Below are 24,616 nucleotides of genomic sequence, written 5' to 3'. Positions count from 1 at the left end.
TATGGCGCCCAGTTTGCAGTCATCTGCGAACTTGGTCAGCCACAGTCCTTCCGTGTTGGCCTGTACCTCCGAGAAATATATACCGAAAAAGAGAGGTCCCAGGACTAAGCCTTGTGGGCCGCCACTTGTAACTGGTTTGGAGTCTGACATGGCTCCAGCAATTCTAACCATGTGGGCTCTGTCCTTGAGCCAGTTTGCAACCCATCTAGTGACATAGGGGTTTATATTTAAGCTGGTGAGCTTATCTATAATGCCCGAGTGGGGTATTGTATCAAAGGCTTTTGCGAGGTCCAGGTAGGCTGTGTGGACCACCTTCCCCTTGTCAATGGCCTTGGTGACTGTTTCAAAGAAACTGACCAGGTTTAAGAGGCAGGATCTGCCCTTAACAAAGCCAAATTGGGTAGGATCCAGTGTCTGTAGGTCCCAATATCTTTATTTATGAGGTCCATGATGATCCTTTCCATAGCTTTTCAGACCAAGCTAGTCAGGCTTATGGGGCGATAGTTTCCAGGATCCGTTGAGGCACCACCTTTGTGGAGAGGGACCACTGTTGCTGTACGCCACTCTTTGGGTACATATCCTGTAGTAAGGCTGAGATTGAACAGTAGTTTTATGTTTGGGTTTAGCTCTTCTTGGAGTTCATGTAGGACGCAGCCCGGGACACTGTCTGGTCCCATTGATGCTGTGTTTTTTGCTTTGGAGAGGGCGGCTCTTACCTGAGCATCTGAGATGTCAGGGGGGCAGCCTTTTGCTGGGATAGATATTTGCCCTTTTGGTGGGGAGGGGGGAGGTTTGCGCTGAACCTGTCAGCTAGGATGTTGGTAATGTCTGTGGGTTTGATGTATTTTTTTGTCATTTTGGACTAATTCTGAGCATATCTGGGAATTCCCACCCAGGTTCCTGTGCAATTTTTCTCTCGAAGCTGGCCTTAGATGATTTTATGAGTGCCCGTAGTTTTTTGCAAATACTGATCAGAGATGCCTTCCCTTTTTGGGATTTTGCTCTATCATGTAGTAGCTTCCTCCTTCTATTGTATAGTTTGTTTATGGCTGGGGTCCACCAGACAGACATCTGCCTTTGAAGGATTGGGTCTTGGTTTTATTTGGGATTGCATGATCCATGCATTCCTGAAGGTGTTCATAGAATGTGTTTATAAAGGATTCTGCGGTCCGGGCCGTATTTTCCACAGGCTCGGGGGCTTTGAAGGATTCCACCTCAGTTTTGAGGAGTGTGAAATTTGCTTTAGATAAGTTTTTCACTGTGTTTTTTTGGGCAGGGGGTGGGGTCGGGATGTGAGATTAGTTTATGCTCTGATCTTACCAGTGAGGGGAAACATTTCTGGTCTGGAGCATAGAGTCCCCATGTTGGTGATGATCAGGTCCAGTATGTTTTCCCCTCTTGTGTGAGTGGTAACAAGTTGTTCCATAGCATTTGAGTTTATAAATTCTAGGAACCTTTGGGCTAGGGTGTTGGAGCTAGAGTAATGCTCCCAGTCTATGTTTGGGTAGTTGAAGTCGCCCAATATAATGGTGTTTGGAGAGACCTTCATATTTTCCAGTGTTCTCAGGAAGGCCGAGTGAGGTTCCTGGGTTTGGGAGGGTGGTCTGTAGCAGGCTATAAACTGGAAGGAAGTTTCACCCACTGTTAGTTGCACATGGATAGTCTCTGATGCTTCATGCTGTGCAACCAACCTGGAGGTGTGGGTATCTTTGACGAATATTGATACTCCCCCTCCTTTTGTGGTTCGGTCCAAGTTTTGGGGCCAAAAAGCATGGTATGAGGTATAAGCTGGTAGTGCTGGGGTGCTCTCTGGAGCCTTGAACCAGGTTTCTGTTACTGCACAGATATCGATGTTCTCCATGCTAAGGAGAGTTTCGTGTGCGTGCATCTTGAGGTTTAGACTTCTGGCATTGAGTAGCATTACTCTTAGTTTCTTATCCCTTGTGATACCTATGGAGGTGGGTTTGTCTTTTGAGCCTTGCCTAAAAAAGGCACTATGGGGGAAGCAAGAGCCTTTTCCAATATCCGAAAGCCCATGGGTGACAGGTGCAAGCCGTCCCTAGCGAAGCATCGTGGCTTGTCGAGCATGTCATCCCAGGCTAACAGGCATTGGATCCCCTTTGAATAACACCAATACCTAAGCCAATTGTTGAAATTGATCATCTTGTCTTAATATTGTGGCATCATTCTTGGTGAGGGTAAGATGCTACTCACGGTTAGGGTCGTACCGGCCTAGGCTACATGCTCAGAGAGCTCCTCTATGTCTCTTTTCATATAGTCCAGGGAGGTACGTCTCAGGTCATTCACACCAGCATGGACAATGACCGAGTCCTATTTGTACTTGCCTTGGAGTGACCTGAGTGCTTGTGTTATGTGGCGGATCCTAGCGCTCAGCAGGCAGCTCACCGTGACCTTCTCCTTGTTCAACCTGGTGAGCGGGATGTCAGTGTGCCTGACGATAGAGTCACCTATTACAAGTGTATCAGGTGTGTTGTTTAGCCTTAAGGGCTGTGACTGTTCAGCACACTGGCTTTGTGAGCTATGTGTTGCACATGTTTTGTTCTGGGGTAGCGGTTGCTTGGGTGTCTACTTTGGAGGTCTCCGCTGCTTAGGCAGATTTTTATTTAGAGCCTCCGAGTATGTTTTTGTGTGTTTATGTGTTTGGTTTGCTGTCGTGGTAGGTCTATGTGAGACTGGAATTGTAATGAGTGTGGTTTCCTTCTCCTCCTGACTGGTTACGCCAGTACTGAGTTCAGAGAGCTTAGCTTCCAGTTTGGCTATATGGTTGCATCTCTCACATGTGTTGGAATTTGTTGGGAGGAGGAGAGGGTTGTCTGTGTACATGAGGCAGTTGTAACATTGCCTCAAGATTCCCAGATTCACCAGCTGGACCAGAGAGGAGATTGACAACTGACCTTTGGACATGCTAGAATAGTATTGGGAATTCCTTTATAATTGAAAAAGGGGCCAATGGGGAACAAGGTACTCAAGGGGAGTTTGTGAGGGTGTAGTGCTTTTAATTTTTTAGTGCTGACTTGTATAATTGCTTTAGAGAGCAAGTGCCAGGTAACTTAAGTGTAATGTGTTACAGGTAACTTAAATGCAAAACGACAAACAGTAACTTTCAAGTGAAACAAGGAAATAAGTACAGTAAGCAATGCAGATATCACTAGGGATCCACAGAAGCGCTGAAAAGCTGCGTTTTAGGTGGAATTAGCATTTCAGGGAAATAACAAGCAAACAAACAACAAGCATACAAACAAAGCTAGATTCAGCAGGCCTGGATCTAGTCTATGCTACAGCAAACAAGGTGTACCAATTTCAGTAAGAAACAGTTAAAATATGCAGGCACTATAAGCCTTTAACCAGAAATTCCCAGCTCAGAAGGGCAGAGTCCAGCCTCTCCTCCCACAAGAGTGCAGACCACTAACCTTCTTAATGTAAAATAACTGGCCTGAAGCCCAAGTGCTTAAACCAGAACTAATACACTTTTAGAATAACAGACACTGAGCCCTCAATCAGCAGTTCCCAACTTAGAAGGATGTAAGCTACCTGTCCTGCCACCACAGTGCAGGCCACAAACCTTCCTAATGTAAAACAACTGGTCTGAAGCTCAAGTGCTTAATCCAAAAGACTTAGAATGATAGCTACACTTTAATCAAGTTACTACCAAGCAGTAATAAATACAATTGAATACTTTAAATAATGCCTGGATTAGTGCTCAAGTTATACAAACAAAGCTAGATTCAGCAGGCCTGGATCTAGTCTATGCTACAGCAAACAAGGTGTACCAATTTCAGTAAGAAGCAGTTCAAATATGCAGGCACTATAAGCCTTTAACCAGAAATTCCCAGCTCAGAAGGGCAGAGTCCAGCCTCTCCTCCCACAAGAGTGCAGACCACGAACCCTCTTAATGTAAAATAACTGGCCTGAAGCCCAAGTGCTTAAACCAGAATTAAAACACTTTTAGAATAACAGACACTGAGACTCAATCAGCATTTTCCAACTTAGAAGGATGTAAGCTACCTGTTCTGCCACTACAGTGCAGACCACAAACCTTCTTAATGTAAAACAACTGGTTTGAAGCCCAAGTTACACCAAGCAGTAATAAATTCAACTGAGTACTATTAAGATGACGCAAAAGCAAAATAAAGTAGGAAAAAACACAAATACAGTAAAAGCAGATAACATTTTTTTTTGTTTGTTTGTTTTTTTTTTTTTGAGTGAGCAAATGAGATGGGCCCAGGAGTTACAGGACAGAAACAAGTGCAAATGCAGGCCTTCAAATCAGAAAGTTGAGAGAGATGGAAAACCGCCCAAATGGCCAATAACTACAAATTCTGGGCCAGAACCACTCCTTATGTGGTAGACAGGTTACCTAATGCTTACCACTCCCACTGATAAGCTAAAAGGCTTCCCTCCAACACAGAAAGGCTTGGGGGGCTCAGAACCTTACAAACACTCCTGGATACAGCAAATCTGTATCTGGAACACTAGTTACTGGAAAGGTAGGAAACAGACTTACAATTTTTTTTTTTTCAGAAAAGTAGCAAAAACAGTAGTAAAAACAATTCACATGCAGTGCAAGCTGGCACACTTGAGTATGTAGCAATATTAGTCCACACACAGTTTGAAAAAATTTAATTAAATTAAAAAGGACTAAAAGCAAGTGCAGAAAGAGTTTATTAGGTAGAATGCAGTAAAGAGATGGGACTGGGGGAGTGTCCTAGATCAAATCTACAGTGGGATGGGCACTGCAAAAGCCACCAAATTTAAACTACAACCAAGAACTGGGGGGGGGGGGGTGACAGTTTCAACAGAGATGTGAGGAATCAGAGTGCAAATTATAAAACCAGAAACATATATACAGATCTCTGTATATTTGCAGAACACCAAGACAACAGATATCTAAGCAACAATTTAGCTCTATAATACAGAATAATACAGAAAAATATTCTCAGCTCTATATATTTACAGATAGTCTTGTAAGGCTGTCTCTCAACACACAGGTTCAACTTTAAATGCAGGCTGCTGCTATTAAGTCAAATTAAGGGAACCTTGAGTTAACAACACACAAGCTATAGAAACCAAAATGAGGGGTGGGGTAGGGAAGACAGTTTCAACAGAGATGTGAGGAATCAGAGTGCAAATTATAAAACCAAAAAAATATATAATGATCTCTGTATATTTGCAGAACAGTAAGACAACAGATATCTAAGCAACAATTTAGCTCTATAATACAGAATAATACAGAAAAATATACTCAGCTCTATATATTTGCAGATAGTCTTGTAAGGCTCTCTCTCAGTGCACAGGTTCCAGTTTAAATGCAGGCTGTTATTATTATTATTTACTTATTGTTTGCCTGACTTCGTCCTTTTCCTTCAGTTAGATAGCCCCCTCTCCATCACATTCCTGTCTCCTGCTTTGCTACCTCGTTATGGTGCAGCACATCTTGAGATTATGCCGTTATTTTTCTTTCATGTTTATCTATTTTCTAACATCTAACCTGAATGCTGCTTTCCTCCCTACTTTCTTTTATATTCCAAGCCAAAGCATTTTCTGACCATCCCCAGTAACTGACAGAACATTCTCCTTTCAGGCATTTCTTTCCTCAGTATGTTCGATCTCATTCCCTTTACTCTTCCAGTTCAAGTTCTTTGAACCTTGTGTTATTCTCAGCTCTTTTCCCATCCTCGTGTTCTTTCATTCGTTCATATTTAATGCATACTTTACCCGGTTGTTGCCTTGATTCCATTGCATGGCTGTGCTTTCAGTGCTGTAACATCCTCGTGTTCTTTCATTCGTTCATATTTCCTGCATACTTTACCCGGTTGTTGCCTTGATTCCATTGCACGGCTGTGCTTTCAATGCTGTAACATCCTCGTGTTCTTTCATTCGTTCATATTTCCTGCATACATTACCTGGTTGTTGCCTTGATTCCATTGCATGACTGTGCTTTCAATGCTGTAACATCCTCATGTTCTTTCATTCGTTCATATTTCCTACATACTTTGTCTGGTTGTTGCCCTGATTACATTGCACGGCTGTGCTTTCAATGCTGTCATTTCTTCCTTCTTCTCTTTTTATTATTGCGTACCACTTGATCCTTATCGGTTGTCCACTTTGATGCATCCCAATGCCCCTTCTTACTTTCTTCACAACAGTGGATAATCTAAGAGAGTCCTCTAATGTATTGCTACCTCATCACCTCTTTCTTTACAGCCTCTATCTTACCATGAACCAGTTTAATCTGTTTCCATGATAAAACTCCTTCCTGGAGAATGCAGAATGTTTTCCTTCTTTGGACGATTCCCTTCAGATTGCTGTCCATTCTCTTCTTATCCTTTCCTTGCTTTCTTTTTAATTTTTTCTCCTCTCTCCTCATTTTTCTCTTAACTTACATTTACATTATTATCTCCATCTATGCATTTCAGGGCAGTTCATATTCTCCTATTTCATCTTTCCCTGAAAATCTTACTAAAATGTCTATGTTAGCATGTTAGCCCTGTTATGTGCACATATATTCCCCATTTCTACTTCTCTCCTTCAGTGTCCCTTTCCAATTTGTCCATATTCCATCTCCATTCATTATGACTCTCTCTTCATTCATTGTCAGTCTCTCATCTGATCTGATATTTTTCTTAGCTAGTCCCTGACCAGTAATGCCTTTTGTTCACCTTATCCGTTAGCTTTGTTTCTTGCAGAAACCAGCAGCCCTTTCCCTTGTGAATTACTTAACTATTCTGCTTCTCTTGACTGGGTTCAGTAACCCACCTATATGTCAGGTTAATAGTGTCAGCAGTCTCTTTCCACTTTCCCGATTTCTTCATCATGGGTCAGATAGCCTACCTCCCCACCTTTGGGTACTGATGGTACCTCGACTCTTCTTCAACTTTGTTGCTGCATTTCCTTTTTATTCCTTCCTGGCCTTATGTGTTCTTTTACCTGGTGGACTTTTACCTGGTAGATTTTTACCTGGTGGATTTTTAGCTGGTGGACTTTTACCTGGTAGATTTTTACCTGGTGTTTTTTAGCTGGTGGACTTTTACCTGGCAGATTTTTACCTGGTAGATTTTTACCAGGTGGATTTTTATCTGGTGGATTTTTAGCTGGTGGACTTTTACCTGGTAGATTTTTACCTGGTGGATTTTTAGCTGGTGGACTTTTACCTGGTAGATTTTTACCTGGTGGATTTTTAGCTGGTGGACTTTTACCAGCCATACTTCTCCTGTTTGCCTCCCTCCTGCCTTGAGTTTACAAACTTTCAGGGTCTTCTTTCTGCCCCCCCCCCCCCACTGTTTTCAGTGTTATATCCACTCTTTGTCAGGCTGATATGCCAGTTGCATATAACTTCTCCCATTTAGCAATTTATCTTCTTCTGTCTCCCCTTTTCAGTCACTTTGCAGAGATCCCTATTAATTATTTTCTGCTCCTTTTCAGATTGTCTCTGTAGGTTTACAAAGAATGCACAGCAACACACACCATGGTTAGGTCCCTAAAATAAATATATACTTTATTAAATCAAACAGTTGAGCACTTTCATCCTAAACTTTGGGACTTCCTCACAACTACCTTCAATAACAATCAATGTAATTTAAATACACCACATAAACCAGGCAGATTAAAATATCCAATCACTGTCCAGAAAACAAGTTTGCCAATTCCATACTCTGTTTAATAACCATTATTTTTTATTTTTTTGCTTAGACAAGATAAATAAAAGCCCAAGAGGGGAACATGGGATGATTTAATTGAGTATGTGGAGTTGATGTGGCAAATTAAGTTAAAGGCACATAACCATCCTGATTTGAATGGGGCGACTGAAATCATACTCTATTCAGATTATTTATTATGGGGGTAATTTATGAACAATATTTTTTAAGAATATTTAAATCACTGGTAGAATATTTTAGTGTGTTAATTTTAAACTTTTTTTTTGTATGTACTGAGTTGGTGACATAAGGTTGGATGTCTTTAAATTCATTCTGGACAGTGATTGGATATTTGATATTGCCTGGTTTATGTGGTGTATTTAAATTACACTGATTGTTATTGGAGGTAGTTCTGAGGAAGTCTCAATGTTTGGGGTGAAATCACTCAGCTGCTTGACTTAATAACACATATATTTATTTTAGTGACCTGGCCATGTTGTGTGTTGCTGTACTTTCTTTGCTTTAAAGTTTTCTGTTTGGTTCACCAGTTTTTATTTGTCTCTGTATGCCTCTTTCCTTTTGTCTTTGTTTCTTTTGCCCACACCTTCTCCCCTTTGCTATGTAATTGACTTAGATTTAATAATCATTATACTGTGTTTGATGTGAAATCCCTTTTCCTCATTTCATTTAATCTATCCCTGTCTTGGCACTTCAGTTACATTTTTTTTTCTGTTTGGACTCTTCACCCATTTGGGAGGTGATCTTTATTCCACTTTAAATATCCTTGCACTACATTGATTCCCTTAATTGTATTTTTCATGATTGATCTTGTATTTTCCTTGGTTGTTAATACCTATATCCTTTTCTGTTTTGCTCTCCACTCCCATGGTCTCCTCTTCTTGCTTGTCTCATTATACCTCCCTTAAATTTTATTTATCTTCTGTTCTCCATTCCACTCTCTTTGGTTCCTATGTTCTTTCTTTTGTTATATAATCCAACATCCTGTCACCATTTTGCTTCTTTCCCTTTGTACCTTATCTTTCACTCACCATCATTGTTTCCAGATCTGGGGTCTGCTGTCTCCCCACTGCTTGCGTACGCCTGTCTTGCATTGTTTTAACCCTTCATAAGTAAGGGCTGCACCCTCCTTAGGTTATGTACTGCAGTGCTTACATGTTTGTGTCATTCACCATGCCTCATTGATTTCATTTTGTGTTACAGCTTGTTTCTTTCCCTTGTGAATATTCATGTATGTTTGGCAGATTATAGATGATCACCTGCAATGTTTTATATCTAAAGATGTTTTGAAGAGTAACTGCTTATTTCCACCTCCAGTGTTTCCTTTTCTTATTTAATTGTGCTTTCTTCATAAAAATAATGAATGACATCCTACCCACTTGTTTCTGTTAACCCTTTTGCCTTCTTAATATCCCTTGGTCACTGTTACCACATTATTTTATTCTACTCTTGCAAGCAGTTTTCTGTCACCTTCCCTATAACTTTTTTATGATACTTTTTATGCCCACCCTCTCACTGTCATTTTGCCCACATAAACAGTGAACTCTGGATTGATGGGATAGATATCTTACCACTGCCCCCCCCCCCCACTGCTTCATGAGAATGCTAGCAGTAAAAAAGTGGAACAGAAATGCTGGCAGTAATTATATAATATATGTAGTAAACTCAAGATAGTAAAACTACTGACAATAAGACCTGAATACTTGCAGTAAACACTGCATAGTGAGAATGTTGGCTACCTACTTCAGTATCTGATGGTTAGCAGGGAAGAAGGAATGAGTAGCTCTTATCCTAATTTTTTTTGTTTTGTGGGAGAAGGTAAGTACGAAATGAAAAGCAGTTCCCTGATCAGTGCCACATTACTAAAATAAATTATTCTGTGTTAAATTTGTTTGTATTGAGTGCCTTGATAAACAACTGAGCATCACTGCATCACAGTTCTAATATTGTAGATCAGAAGTACAACATCATAGATATGTGCAGTGGTAGCATAAAAGTAAATGAGTGTACGTGCTAGTAGTAGTAGTCATAGTATTCATAGCAGTAGTAATTAGTGGTACTAGTAGTCATACTAGTAATAGTAATTAGTGTTACTAGTAGTCATAGTCATAGTAGTAATAGTAACAGTGGTAGTATAACAGATAAGTGAGTGAATATGCTAATAGTAGTAGTCATAGTATTCACAGTTGTAGTTAGTAGTACTAGTAGTCACAGTAGCATTCATAGTAGTAGTAGTCATAGTATTCATAGTATTCATAGTAGCAGGAGTACTAGTAGTCAAAGTATTCACTGTAGTAGATAGTAATACTAGTAGTCATAGTAGTTATAGTCATAATACTAGAAGTAGTAACAGCAGTAGTAATAGTAGTCATAGTATTTCTGATGAAAGGAGATACTGTCAGCCCAACTAGCTGGAATTTTGTAAATAATCATTGATGAATATCAAAATGATTTATATAAGATGCTTGTGTTACAAATGTATTAGAACTGTATGTCATTTGGATCTCAAACTGCTTGTACAGACGCTTGTGTTGAAAAGGTATTTGCAAAGTGCTATTTCAAATGTAACCACAGTGTGCCCTACTGGAAGAGAACAGAATTGTGCATGCACTATTGTAACTGTTTAAATGTATATATTTTAACAGTGGAAACTGGAATATAGGGGGATAACTTCAGAAAAATAACTGAAATTAAATTACTTTATGGCTAGGCCATAAAAAGATGGTATCTTTCAGTTTTCAATGTAGCAAGAGACACAATATCTGTAGTAGGAAACTTTCTTTATTGTCTTTAGGGCGAATTAATTACTAGTCTTGAAAGCATGAAGGAATGCAATTGTTTTATGACTTCCAGCATCTGTCAGAGATCTGAGGAGAAGCCCTTGTCTGTATATTTTTACAGGTAGATGCTAAATACTGCCAGCTTCATCAATGGTCGTTTGGCCTGGGAACTAGCAAGCCAGTGACAAAAAGTGATGTCATTCTGCAAGCTATGCCAGAAGTAATATTTTAAATATTAATTTGAGAAGTCTCTTAGTGAGACAGGGTCTTCTGCATTCTTGGACCTGACAACAACCAGAAGATCCATTCACCACATCTGCCTTGCTCTATTAGTAAGTCCTTAGGTTATTGTAGAATTCTCTTAGATTCAGTCAGGAATATAGTAAGGCTTAGTTTAGATATTTTTTTCTTTATTTATTTGTAACTGTCCTGAAATGCTGAACATATATTTAGTATTGTCTTGTTCTTTTATTATTTATTATTAAATATATTTAAACATTTCATTGTGGCTGTCCTGTGTAGAGATATTTAAGTTTTGAGACTACTTTCATATTTATTTGGTGACACTGTGTGGGCCACCCCTAATAGCCTTGCTCTTGGTCAAACTAACATTTGTGTTAATATTAATATTTCATAGTAAGATTGGACACCCTTTGTTAAGGGCCTTAAAGTAGCTGCTAAGGAGTTAACTGGTGACAGTGGTAACTACCTTATAGTCTGGGCAGAAGGGGGGCATAGCTAGTTAGCCTGTTCCAGCCTCCCTCAAGTGTGTCTGTGCATGTAAATCAAACCTCAAAGAGTGTGTGCATGTGTGTCAGCTACTTGGGCAGTGACACAAAGCACTGGTCGGACAGAGGGGGTGCTGGAGTTCTTTGCTTGGTCACTCAGCTGAGATATCAACTCTATAGCTGTGCCAGTGGGAAATATTACTGGGGATCTGGAGGAAGAGGGAGAAACCAGCCCAAGACTGACTGTGGTCTCTGTGTGCTCTTAAGGGAAATTGCACTTGATGCAGAGAGCTGCATCTGGAAACACTGTGTGCGTACTTGCTAACCTCCCAGTGTACGCTGTTGCCAGTGGTGAGGATTGAGGATGCTTGATTACTGGTCCAGTGGTGGGGCGTCACAGTATTCATAGTATTAATAACATTTACTAGTACTAGTAGTAATAATTAGTAGTACTAGTAGACATAGTTGTAGTAGTACTAAAAGTGGTAGTAGTAGTAGTAACAGTAACAGTGATAGTAATAGAAGTCACAGTATTTGTAGTATTAGTATTAGTAGTAGTACTAGTAGTAGTACTTAGTAGCACTAGTAGTCATGGACGTAGTGGTAATGATTAGTAGTACTAGTAGTAATAATTAGTAGTACTAGTAGACATAGTTGTAGTAGTACTAAAAGTGGTAGTAGTAGTAGTAACAGTAACAGTGGTAGTAATAGTAGTCACAGTATTTGTAGTATTAGTATTAGTAGTAGTACTAGTAGTAGTACTTAGTAGCACTAGTAGTCATAGACGTAGTGGTAATGATTAGTAGTACTAGTAGTCATAAATGTAGTATTCCTAGTAGTAACAGTGGTAGTAATAGTGCTCATAGTATTCATCATAGTGACAGCAGCAGTAATAGTTATTAGTACTAGTAGTCACAGGAGAAGCAGTAGTTTTAATTGTAATAGTAGTAGTTGTAACACTACTAGCAGTAGTAAAAGTAGAAGTGAAAAGCTATTGTTTCACCATGTCAAGTTAGAATTTCATATAAATTTAAAATCCATTCAGAAGACCTAGGAAAAGAAAGTTCCAGCTTCTACAATACTGTGATTTGCTGGAGCAATATTTTCAGAGAACACAAACAGCAGTGAATAGTAAACAGCTATCAAGCTGTTTCCGTAACATTTAAAAAATGAATTAATGATTTTCATCTCCTGCAATGAGTGCAAAGATCAATATTTGTAAGAATATGACTTACCGTAGAACCACGAAACTCCAATCGCTTCTATCAATACACCAAATAAAATAGAGGTTCCAGCAGCAAATGTGTCCAGCATTGTCAACACATAAATCCCTCCCTGCAAAGGAGAAAAATGGAGTTTTCAACATTTCAAGGCAAATTAATGTATTATTTTATCATATCAGTAAGATGCTTGAACTGGCTAAAGAAAGTGAGAATTATGGATGTGTTACAGTTACATTCACACTATAATAAAATGAAGTCCCTACATATAGCGAGGAAAAGTGGGAGACCTATTTGGAGCCCCCTTTGGAAAAGTAGTTAATAATCAGTGCCATGAGAGAAATTCCCAACATTGAGGTACATAGGTACATTACCAGGAAAATGGAGAGCAGAAGCCACAAATGAAACAGTGTTGTCAACTGCAGGATTTCACTCCACACATTTAATAAAAATGCAGATTAGATCAGTCATGATGGCACACAAACAGAAACATAGCAAGACTCAAATGGTGGGCCTCTGGAAAGGGAGAAGAAAAGCCAACAGCATCGCAGGATGGCACTATAGTACCAGAGTTCAGTCTTTTGTCCAGCATGTGTGCTGTTTATATAATTGTAAACATATTTAAAAAAAAACAGTAATAGAACAGGAGGTGCTATGCTAAAAGTGGTACCAGCTTTGTTGCCCACTACAGTAGCCATATCTTAAAATGCCTTTACATGGCTCCATAAATTCATACCTTTCAATAGCCCCTGATTTTCAGAGATGTCTCTATTTTGACTCAAATTTTAGTTCTGTTCATCATAATCCTTCCTAAAACTGGTAAAATTTGAAAAAAAAGGTGGTGAATTACACTTACTAAATAAGAACAATAATTCGAGTTATAGACATTTTTACTTCCAAATATATATACTAATCCACACTATCTTATTATGTTGATGTCTCAAGTTAAGAGTACTAATATTTTAAAAGTGCCCCTGATTATTTTTGGATTTGCCCTGATTAGTTTAAAGCTATCCATAAATCTTAAGTATCCTCAACATCCTATATGATACTTCATCCAAACCTCAACCCCTTCTGAACCTTAGTTCTTCTATATCATCATATTTGGGGTATACAATGGAAGGGAAGAATACATAATGTTGAAGGTGGTACTTTAATGAATCAGGAGGGCACAGCAAAAGGGAATGGGGTTTGCTTTTACAGCTCAGATCTTGAAAAAGAACAAATTATGCTTCTTGACAATGTTCAGAGTTAAACTACTACATTGTGCTTTAACCACTTTACTACTAGAGAAACAAGGCTACTAGTTGTATTTATTTATTTATAGGTTCATAGGTAAGTACTAGGTGCCTTTGTGGGTCATTTTAACCCTAGAAAATTTCCCTTTTTGTATTCAAATGAACCTGTCGCATTTGGTAAGAGATTTGACTTACCCATTCCATGGTCTTTAATTATGTATTACCCCTAATGAGAATAATTGGGATCACAGAAAACTTAAGGGGACATATACATGGAGTAAAGCATTTAGGAGCTACCTCTGTCCATTAGCAGTAGATGTGGGCAGTCCTGGGGTAACTTTTCTGTGTCTCATCCATAGATCTAAGTTGTACTTGAATGGTAGGGATGAACTATCTTTTATGTCGATGGGGAGTTTGTTCCAGAGCAGTGGTATCCTCTGTGATATATACCTGCCCCCTCCAAATCATTATGTTGATGATGAAGATGTATTGAATGATTAGGTATATGTTTAGTGGTTCTACAGAAAGGAAGTTGAGTATTTCTGATGCCATTTCACTTGTTGATGTGCAGTAAATCCATCAGTACTGGGTCAGAGGAGGCCGTATATGTCAAACACAGGTCACCTCTTCGCAGTCTGTAAGATAATGAGTACAGTGACATTTATTATCGGGTCACAGGTTCTAAAGAGTACAGTGACATATAATTGTTATAGGGTCAAATGTTCTAATGAGTATAGTGACATATATTATAGGTTCATAGGTTCTAATGAGTACAGTGACATTTATTATAGGGTCATAGGTTCTAAAGAGTACAATGACATTTATTATAGGTTCATAGGTTCTAATGAGTACAGTGACATTCATTATAGGTTCATAGGTTCTAAAGAGTGCAGTGACATTTATTATAGGGTCAAAGGTTCTAATGAGTACAGTGACATTTAATATAGGGTCACAGGTTCTAATGAGTACAGTGACATTTATTATAGATTCATAGTTTCTAACGAGTACAGTGGCATTTATTATAGGTTCATAAATTCTAAGGAGTACAGTGACATCTATTATAGGTTCATAGGTTCTAATGTGTACAGTGACATTTATTATAGGGTCATAGGTTCTAATGAGTTCAGTGACTTTTATTATAGGTTCATAGGTTCTAATGAGTACAGTGACATTATTATAGGTTCATAGGTTCTAATGAGTACAGTGACATTTATTATAGGTTCATAGGTTCTAATGAGTACAGTGACATTCATTATAGATTCATAGACTCTAATGACTACAGTGACATTTATTATAGGTTCAAAGGTTCTAATGAGTACAGTGGCATTTATTAAAGGTTCATAGGTTCTAATGAGTACAGTGACATTTATTATAGGTTCATAGGTTCTAATGAGTACAGTGACATTTATTATAGGTTCATAGGTTCTAATGAGTACAGTGACATTTATTATAGGTTCATAGGTTCTAATGAGTACAGTGACATTTATTATAGGTTCATAGGTTCTAATGAGTACAGTGACATTTATTATAGGTTCATAGGTTCTAATGAGTACAGTGACATTTATTATAGGTTCAAAGGTTCTAATGAGTACAGTGACATTTATTATAGGTTCAGAGGTTCTAATGAGTACAAAAACATTTATTATAGGTTCATAGGATGTAATGAGTACAGTGACATTTATTATAGGTTCATGGGTTCTAATGAGTACAGTGACATTTATTATAGGTTAATAGGTTCTAATGAGTACAGTGACATTTATTATACATTCAAAGGTTCTAATGAGTACAGTGACATTTATTATTGGGTCACAGGTTCTAATAAGTACAGTGACATTTATTATAGGTTCATAGGTTCTAATGAGTACAGTGACATTTAATATAAGTTCATAGGTTCTAATGAGTACAGTGACATTTATTAGAGGTTCCTAGGTTCTAATGAGTACAGTGATATTTATTATAGGGTCATAGGTTCTAATGAGTCCACTGACTTTTATTATAGGTTCATAGGTTCTAATGAGTACAGTGACATTATTATAGGTTCATAGGTTCTAATGAGTACAGTGACATTTATTATAGGTTCATAGGTTCTAATGAATACAGTGACATTTATTATAGGTTCATAGGTTCTAATGAGTACAAAGACATTTATTATAGGTTCATAGGTTGTAATGGGTACAGTGACATTTATTATAGGTTCATAAATTCTAATGAGTACAGTGACATTTATTATAGGTTCAAAGGTTCTAATGAGTACAGTGGCATTTATTATAGGTTCATAGGTTCTAATGAGTACAGTGACATTTATTATAGGTTCATAGGTTCTAATGAGTACAGTGACATTTATTATAGGTTCAAAGGTTCTAATGAGTACAGTAACATTTATTATAGGGCCATAGGTTCTAATGAGTATAGTGACATTTATTCTAGGTTCAAAGGTTCTAATGAGTACAGTGACATTTATTATAGGTTCATAGGTTCTAATGAGTACAGTGACATTTATTATAGGGTCATAGGTTCTAATGAGTACAGTGACATTTATTATAGGGTCACAGGTTCTAATGAGCACAGTGACATTTATTATAGGTTCATAGGTTCTGATGAGTACAGTGACATTTATTATAGGTTCATAGATTCTAATGAGTACAGTGGCATTTATTATAGGGTCATAGGTTCTAATGAGTACAGAGACATTTATACTAAGGTGTTTAGGTTCTAATGAGTACAGTGACATTTATTATAGGTTCTATGAGTACAGTGACATTTATTATAGGTTCATAGGTTCTAATGAGTGCAGTGACATTTATTATAGGTTCATAGGTTCTAATGAGTACAGTGACATTTATTGTGGGTTCATAGGCTCTAATGAGTACAGCAACATATATTATAGGTTCCTAGGTTCTAATGAGTACAGTGACATTTATTATAGGTTCACAGGTTCTAATGAGTACAGTGACATTTATTATAGGTTCATAGGTTCAAATGAGTATAGTGACATTTATTATAGGTTCAAAGGTTCTAATGAGTACAGTGGCATTTATTATAGGTTCATACATTCTGATGAGTACAGTGACATTTATTATAGGTTCATAGGTTATAATTAGTGCAGTGACATTTATTACAGGTTCAAATGTTCTAATGAGTACAGTGACATTTATTATAGGTTCATAGGTTCTAATAAATATAGTGATATTTATTATAGGGTCACAGGTTCTAATGAGTACAGTGATGTACTATAGGGACATAGTTTCTAATGAGTACAGTGACATTTATTAAAGGTTCATAGGTTCTAATGAGTGCAGTGACATTTATTATAGGTTCATAGGTTCTAATGAGTACAGTGACATTTATTATAGGTTCATAGGTTCTAATGAGTGCAGTGACATTTATTATAGGTTCATAGGTTCTAATGAGTACAGTGACATTTATTATAGGTTCATAGGTTCTAATGATTACAGTGACATTTATTATAGGTTCATAGGTTCTAATGAGTATAGTGACATTTATTATAGGTTAATAGGTTCTAATGAGTACAGTGACATTTATTATAGGTTCAGAGGTTCTAATGAGTACAGTGACATTTATTATAGGTTCATAGGTTCTAATGATTACAGTGACATTTATTATAGGTTCATAGGTTCTAATGAGTATAGTGACATTTATTATAGGTTAATAGGTTCTAATGAGTACAGTGACATTTATTATAGGTTCATAGGCTCTAATGAGTACAGTAACATTTATTATAGGTTCCTAGGTTCTACTGAGTACAGTGGCATTTATTATACGGTCATAGGTTCTAATGAGTACAGTGACATTTATTCTAGGTTCATAAGTTCTAATGAGTACAGTGACATTTATTATAGGTTCTTAGGTTCTAATGAGTACAGTGACATTTATTATAGGTTCATTGGTTCTAATGAGTACAGTGACGTTTATTATAGGTTCACAGGTTTTAATAAGTACAGTGACATTTATTATAGGTTCTAATGAGTACAGTGACATTTATTATAGGTTCGTAGGTTCTACTGACTACAGTGACATTTATTATAGGTTCATATGTTCTAATGAGTACAGTGACATTTATTATAGATTCATAGGTTCTAATGAGTACAGTGACATTTATTATAGGTTCATAGGCTCTAATGATTACAGTGACATTTATTATAGGTTCATAGGTTCTAATGAGTATAGTGACATTTATTATAGGTTAATAGGTTCTAATGAGTACAGTGACATTTATTATAGGTTCAGAGGTTCTAATGAGTACAGTGACATTTATTATAGGTTCATACATTCTAATGAGTACTGTGACATTTATTATAGGTTCATAGGTTATAATGAGCACAGTGACATTTATTATAGGTTTATAGATTATAATGAGTACAGTGACATTTATTATATGTTCATAGGTTCTAATGAGTACAGTGACATTTATTATAGGGTCACAGGTTCTAATGAGTACAGTGACATTTATTATAGGTTCATAGGTTCTAATGAGTAAAGTGACATTTATTATAGGTTCATAGATTCTAATGAGTACAGTGGCATTTATTATAGGCTCATAGGTTCTAATGAATACAGTGACATTTATACTAGGGTCACAGGTTCTAATGAGTACAGTTACATTTATTATAGGTTCTTAGGTTCTAATGAGTACAGTGACATTTATTATAGATTCATAGGTTCTAATGAGTACAGTGACATTTATTATAGGTTCATAAGTTCTAATGAGTACGGTGACATTTAATATAGGATCATAGGTTCTAATGAGTGCATTGACATTTATTAAAGGTTCATTGGTTCTAATTAGTACAGTGACATTTATTATAGGTTCATAGGTTCTAATGAGTACAGTGACATTTATTATAGGGTCATAGGTTCTGATGAGTACAGTGACATGTATTATAGGTTTAAAGGTTCTAATGAGCTCAGTGACATTTATTATAGGTTTATAGATTATAATGAGTACAGTGACATTTATTATATGTTCATAGGTTCTAATGAGTACAGTGACATTTATTATAGATTCATAGGTTCTGAGCTCAGTGACATTTTTTATAGGTTCATAGGTTCTAATGAGTACAGTGACATTTATTGTAGGTTCATAGGTTCTAATGAGTACAGTGACATTTATTATAGGCTCCTAGGTTCTGATGAATACAGTGGCATTTATTATAGGGTCATAGGTTCTAATGAGTACAGTGACATTTATTCTATGTTTATAAGTTCTAATGAGTACAGTGACATTTATTCCAGGGTCATAGGATCTAATGAGTACAGTGGCGTTTGTTATAGGGTCATAGGTTCTAATGAGTACAGTGACATTTATTACATGTTCTTAGGTTCTAATGAGTACAGTGACATTTATTATAGGTTCACAGGTTCTAATAAGTACAGTTACATTTATTATAGGTTCATAGGTTCTAATGAGTACAGCAACATTTAATATAGTTTCATAGGTTCTAATGAGTACAGTGACTTTTATTATAGGGTCATAGGTTCTAATGAGTACAGTGACATTTATTATAGGGTCAGAGGTACTAATGAGTACAGTGACATTTATTATATGGTCATAGGTTCTAATGACTACAGTGACATTTATTATAGGTTCATAGGTTCTAATGAGTATAGTGACATGTATTATAGGTTCAAAGGTTCTAATGTGTACTGTGACACTTATCATAGGTTCATAGGTTCTAATGAGTACAGTGACATTTATTATAGCTACATAGGTTCTAATGAGTACAGTGACATTTATTATACATTCATAGGTTCTAATGAGTACAGTGACATTTATTATAGGGTAATAGGTTCTAATGAGTACAGTGACATTTATTATAGGTTCATGGGTTCTAATGTGTACAGAGACATTTATTATACGTTCATAGGTTCTAATGAGTACAGTGACATTTATTATAGGGTCATAGGTTCTAATGAGTTCAGTGACATTTATTATAGGGTCATAGGTTCTTATGAGTAAAGTGACATTTTTTTATAGGTTCATAGGTTCTAATGAGTACAGTGACATTTATTCTAGATTCATAGGTTCTAATGAGTACAGTGGAATTTTTATAGGGTCACAGGTTCTAATTAGTACAGTGACATTTAGTATAGTTTCATCAGTTCTTATGAGTACAGTGACATTTATTATGTTTATAGCTTCTAATGAGTACAGTGACATTTATTATAGGTTCATAGGTTCTAATGAGTACAGTGGAATTTTTATAGGGTCACAGGTTCTAATTAGTACAGTGACATTTAGTATAGCTTCATCAGTTCTTATGAGTACAGTGATATTTATTATACGTTTATAGCTTCTAATGAGTACAGTGACATTTATTATAGGTTCATAGGTTCTAATGAGTACAGTGACATGTATTATAGGTTCATAGGTTCTAATGAGTACAGTGACATTTATTATAGGGTCATAGGTTCTTATCAGTAAAGTGACATTTTTTATAGGTTCACAGGTTCTAATGAGTACAGTGACATTTATTATAGGTTCAAAGGTTCTAATGTGTACAGTGGCATTTATTATAGGTTCATGGGTTCTATTGAGTACAGTGACATATATTATAGGTTCACAGGTTCTAATGAGTACAGTGACATTTATTATAGGTTCATAGGTTCTTATGAGTACAATGACATTTATTATAGGTTCATAGGTTCTAATGAGTATGGTGACATTTATTATAGAGTCACAGGTTCTAATGAGTACAGTGGCATCTATTATAGGGTCATAGGTTCTAATGAGTACAGTGACATTTATTATAGGTGCATAGTTTCTACTGCGTACAGTGACATTTATTATAGTTTCATAGGTACATAGGTGTGTACTAGGCTAATGGCCTGGAGGCTTTACAAACCTAGCCCATAGGATTACTTTGACATAGTGCCACCTGACCTTAGTTCCCAGTGCCTCTGTCGAGTACAGCCACTGGTGTGATCCCCGGGGTGAATTTTCTATTTCCCATCCACTCATCAAGATTTCTCTTCAAGAGGACCAGTGAGGTGCTCTGTTTGACATGTATGGGAAGTCTAGCCCATAGCATGGGCAGTCTCTGGGTTATGAACCTGTCCCTCCAGCTTTTCTGTTAATTGCAGTAATGAGACTGGGGTCTCTGGAGTGTGTGGTGCGAGGGATTGGGATTTCTTTAGCTGTAGCATTTCTAACAGAGCTGGTTCAGACATGGCTTTGTAAGTCAAGCAGGGATTGCCTCTAAGTAGGTGATATGAGATAGCAAATAGTTGGAGATTTTTATGTCTGTTCATATAGGACAGTTGTTTAAGGCCCAGGATCCTCTTTGTGAGGTACTTTTGTGGCCTCTCCAGCTGTTGCAGCTGTCTAGCGAGATACATGCCAAATGGGGCATTGTACTCAATGATTGGCCTAAAGAGGGAAGAGTAGAGGGAGACAATGAACATTAAAGCACGGCTGGCCTTTCCAGCCAAGATAAAAATACCTTCTGCCAATGAGGTGAGAACCTTTAATGACTTAGAAGAAGCTATTATATTCATCAAAAACAACAACATAGTGCCTATACCAGAATAAATAGAATGGATGGCCCCTACTCTTAAAAGAATAAAAGAAACAAATCATTGGACTGATGCTAGAAAGAAGAAACAAAAAAAAACTGATTCCATTATAGCTGTCCCAAAAAATAACTCTTACAGCTTCTTCTCTCAAAGTATCAACTGATATGGTACAGCACATGTTTTTTATTTTAAAAAAAGAAGGGTTTCTTAAACAACTCAGAAACAGTAATGATTTATTCACAATGTTCAAAGAGTCCAATAATTCTTCACAAACAAAGGTAGGTCAAGATGGGTTACTATTTACATTATATATAAGCCAAACAAAGCAACATATAATACAAACATAGAAGTTTCTATTCCCCTACTGGAACTCATTGAATACTTATCTTGTTCATTTTTCATTTATTTTACTTATAATAATTTAAGTAATTAATTAACTAACTCAACAAGGTACCATTCATCAGAGTTCAGACTCAAATGTAACAAATTAATAGCAGTAACAGCAGAGTATTTTGAAAAAAATGCTGTCATGGAGACTAATGCCTTCTTCAGTTAAAGAATGATTTAGAAATGTCATGTATATGCTGTTTAAATAATAGAAGCAAGCTCTTAGTACAAATGTCATCATTATTCTGTCTAAACATAGTTAATATCAATTAAGGCAGGTATCACAGCTACGAGTGCTGTTTGAGCAATCCTGATATGGTGTGCGTGGATGCAACTGTATCTGGCAGCTAGTACAAATGTCATTATTATTTTGTCTAAATATAGTTAACATCAATTATGGTAGGTATTATAGCTTTGAGTGCTGTTTTATCAATCCTGATATGGTGTGAGTTGATGCAGCTGTGTCTGGCAGCTGTTGTATGTTGCCGTTTTCTTCTCCGGGAAGCTGTGGGTTGCAGCTTGTGATGAAGGTTTGCTGATGCTTGTGTATTAGGACGAAACATTTTGTGTTTTAGCATGGGTCCAGGGGAAGGGGATGGATAAAATTGTAACTTGGGATATTTTGGCAGAGAATAGTTTGTTTATACATCTGCTGAGTGAGAGGTGGGAATGCTGGAAGAATGTGTTATCTCTTGCTGTGACGGCTTGTTGGGAGGTTTTTTTTTTTTTTTTTGATCTGTTTGATCTCCGTTCTTTTCCTGACTGCTGCCTCTCTGAAAGGGAGGGGAATTCAGGCTTGAAATTGCAGTAAAGTGAAGCTTTGCTTCAGGTGCTTCGTGAGCCACAGGTATGCAATACACAGACACACTAACAGAAACAGACACTCCCAGGTTGCTATGGTAACGGAGACAAAGTGACGATAATGCTTAATGGCTTTAAGGAGTCACTGAAATGATTCTCGGCAATGAAATTTTTGGTTTAAAAAATATGTAATAAAAGGGCTGTTTTAAACCACATGTACACATATTGATGGTCTCCCAGCACTTCATTTAGCTCATTTAGTTGATTCGTGATAAAACAAATAAATAAAATAATAATAATAATAATAATAATAATAAGCGCAGTTTTATATTTAAAATGTATTTTGGCCCAAACATATTAAGGATTTACATAAGAGTGGAAGTCTGAATTATTGTGAAAGACTAAGATCATTTGGTTTTGTACAGTACCCTTTGCAGTGGTCTGGGAGGTGAGCTTGCTCGGACGTGTTGGGCATATGGAGATAGCTGATTCTAGGGGTGTTTGGGGTTGCTGTGATGTGCTAGAGAGTCATCAGATTTCCTTTGTGGAAATATCTGTGGGAATGAAAGGTGTGTTGAGTGGTTCACTGGCAGAGTGGCAACTGCATGGAATAGGCTGGTAAAATGGAACAGGACAAATATTGGTTTGGATATTTTAAGAACAGCCTGGCAACACACCACATGAACTAGTGAATGGTATTCTGGCAAAACTGGATGGGCATTGTTGCACGTACTTGAAGTACTGATGTGTGTGTATGTAAGGATGGAAATCTACTTATAACAAATAAGAGACTAGAAGGATCTCATAATTTAAAGTCTATGGACTGTATAAACATGCTTGGAAGGAGCTAATAATAAGAATAAGCATTACAGCTTGTGGTCTCTCAAATAACTAAGCAACAGCCAAAAAAAAAAAAAACACGCACACACACACAATAGTTACGTAATGTATGCTTTTTATAAATCTAGACATAAAATATATAATAGTCATATAAGATGAAGCAGTCTGCTGAATTTAGATATTAAAGACAGCTTTTAATAACATGGGCTTGTGTATTATAACACTACTGTCTTAACTTGTCATAAATTATATACACTACATTGAACATCAAGGGGAAGCATGATGATTTTCTTATATAAGTAAATATGCATAACAAGACATGTAATTGCTTTAAATTGAATTGTAATTGTTGTAACCCATCTTGACCATATATAATACTTAAGCAGTTACCAGGGTAACTAATGTTTTATACATGACATCAAACTGACAAAGTTGTTCAAGAGAAACAATAGAAGCCTGAACTTGAAATGTCACAGAATGTAACAATCATATTCTGAACAAATAGTATTAAATTGACAATAGACAGTTCGTGAAGCCCAGGCCGGTATGACCCTGACCCTGAGTAGCATCCTGCCCTCACCAAGAATGATGCCACAGTATAAAGAAAAAATGATCAGTTTCAACAATTGGATAAGTTTCTGGTGTCATTCAAAGGGGATCCAGTATCTGTCCGCCTGGGATGACATGCTCCACAAGCCATGTTGCTTCGGAAGAGATGGCTTGCACCTGTCACCCTTAGGCTTTCGAATACTGGCCAAGGATCTTGCTGCTCCCATAGTGCCTTTTTTAGGCAAGGCTCAAAAGACAAACCCACCACCATAAATAGCACAGGTAACCAAAAACTGAGGGTAATGCTACTCAACGCCAGAAGTCTAAACCTCAAAATGCACGCAATCGAGGAACTCCTCAGTATGGAGAACATCGACATCTGTGCAGTAACAGAAACCTGGTTTAAGGCTCCTGAGAGCACCCCAGCACTACTAGTCTATAAATCATACCATACCTTTCGAACACAGAACCAGGACCGAAACACAAAAGGTGGGGGTGTATCCATATTCATCAAGAATGCCAACACCTCCAGGTTAGTGGCGCAGCACAATACATCAGAGATCATCCATGTGCAACTAACAATGGGCAAAACTGCAATCCAAAAATTGTAGCTTGCTACAGATCACCCACCATGGCCCAGGACCCCCATTCCGCATTTCTGGAGACACTGGGAAATATGAAGGTCCTACCAAACACCTTAACACTGGGTGATTTCAATTACCCAAACATAAACTGGGAGAACGAGTCAAGTACTAACTCCCTTGCCCAACGCTTCCTAGAATTTATAAACTCGAATTCCCTGGATCAACTGATCAACACCCCAACCAGAGGGAACAACATATTGGACCTGGTCATCACCAACATGGG

General features: G+C 37.3%; 1 protein-coding gene across 2 annotated transcripts in view; it reads right to left on the bottom strand.

The window, feature by feature from the left end:
- SLC6A2 (solute carrier family 6 member 2) overlaps positions 1–24,616 on the bottom strand; it is a 1,697,790-nt gene that overhangs the window by 355,238 nt on the left and 1,317,936 nt on the right. For both annotated transcript variants that reach the window (XM_044082002.1, XM_044082003.1), the window contains exon 11: positions 12,417–12,516. In XM_044082002.1, coding sequence (XP_043937937.1) covers positions 12,417–12,516 — 100 coding nt within the window. The remainder of the gene's footprint in view (positions 1–12,416; positions 12,517–24,616) is intronic.

Source organism: Protopterus annectens, chromosome 8.part1 (assembly GCF_019279795.1).
Source record: "Protopterus annectens isolate FY-2018-M chromosome 8.part1, PAN1.0, whole genome shotgun sequence".
Lineage (NCBI taxonomy): Eukaryota > Metazoa > Chordata > Ceratodontiformes > Protopteridae > Protopterus > Protopterus annectens.
This window is presented reverse-complemented; position numbering and strand designations above follow the sequence as displayed.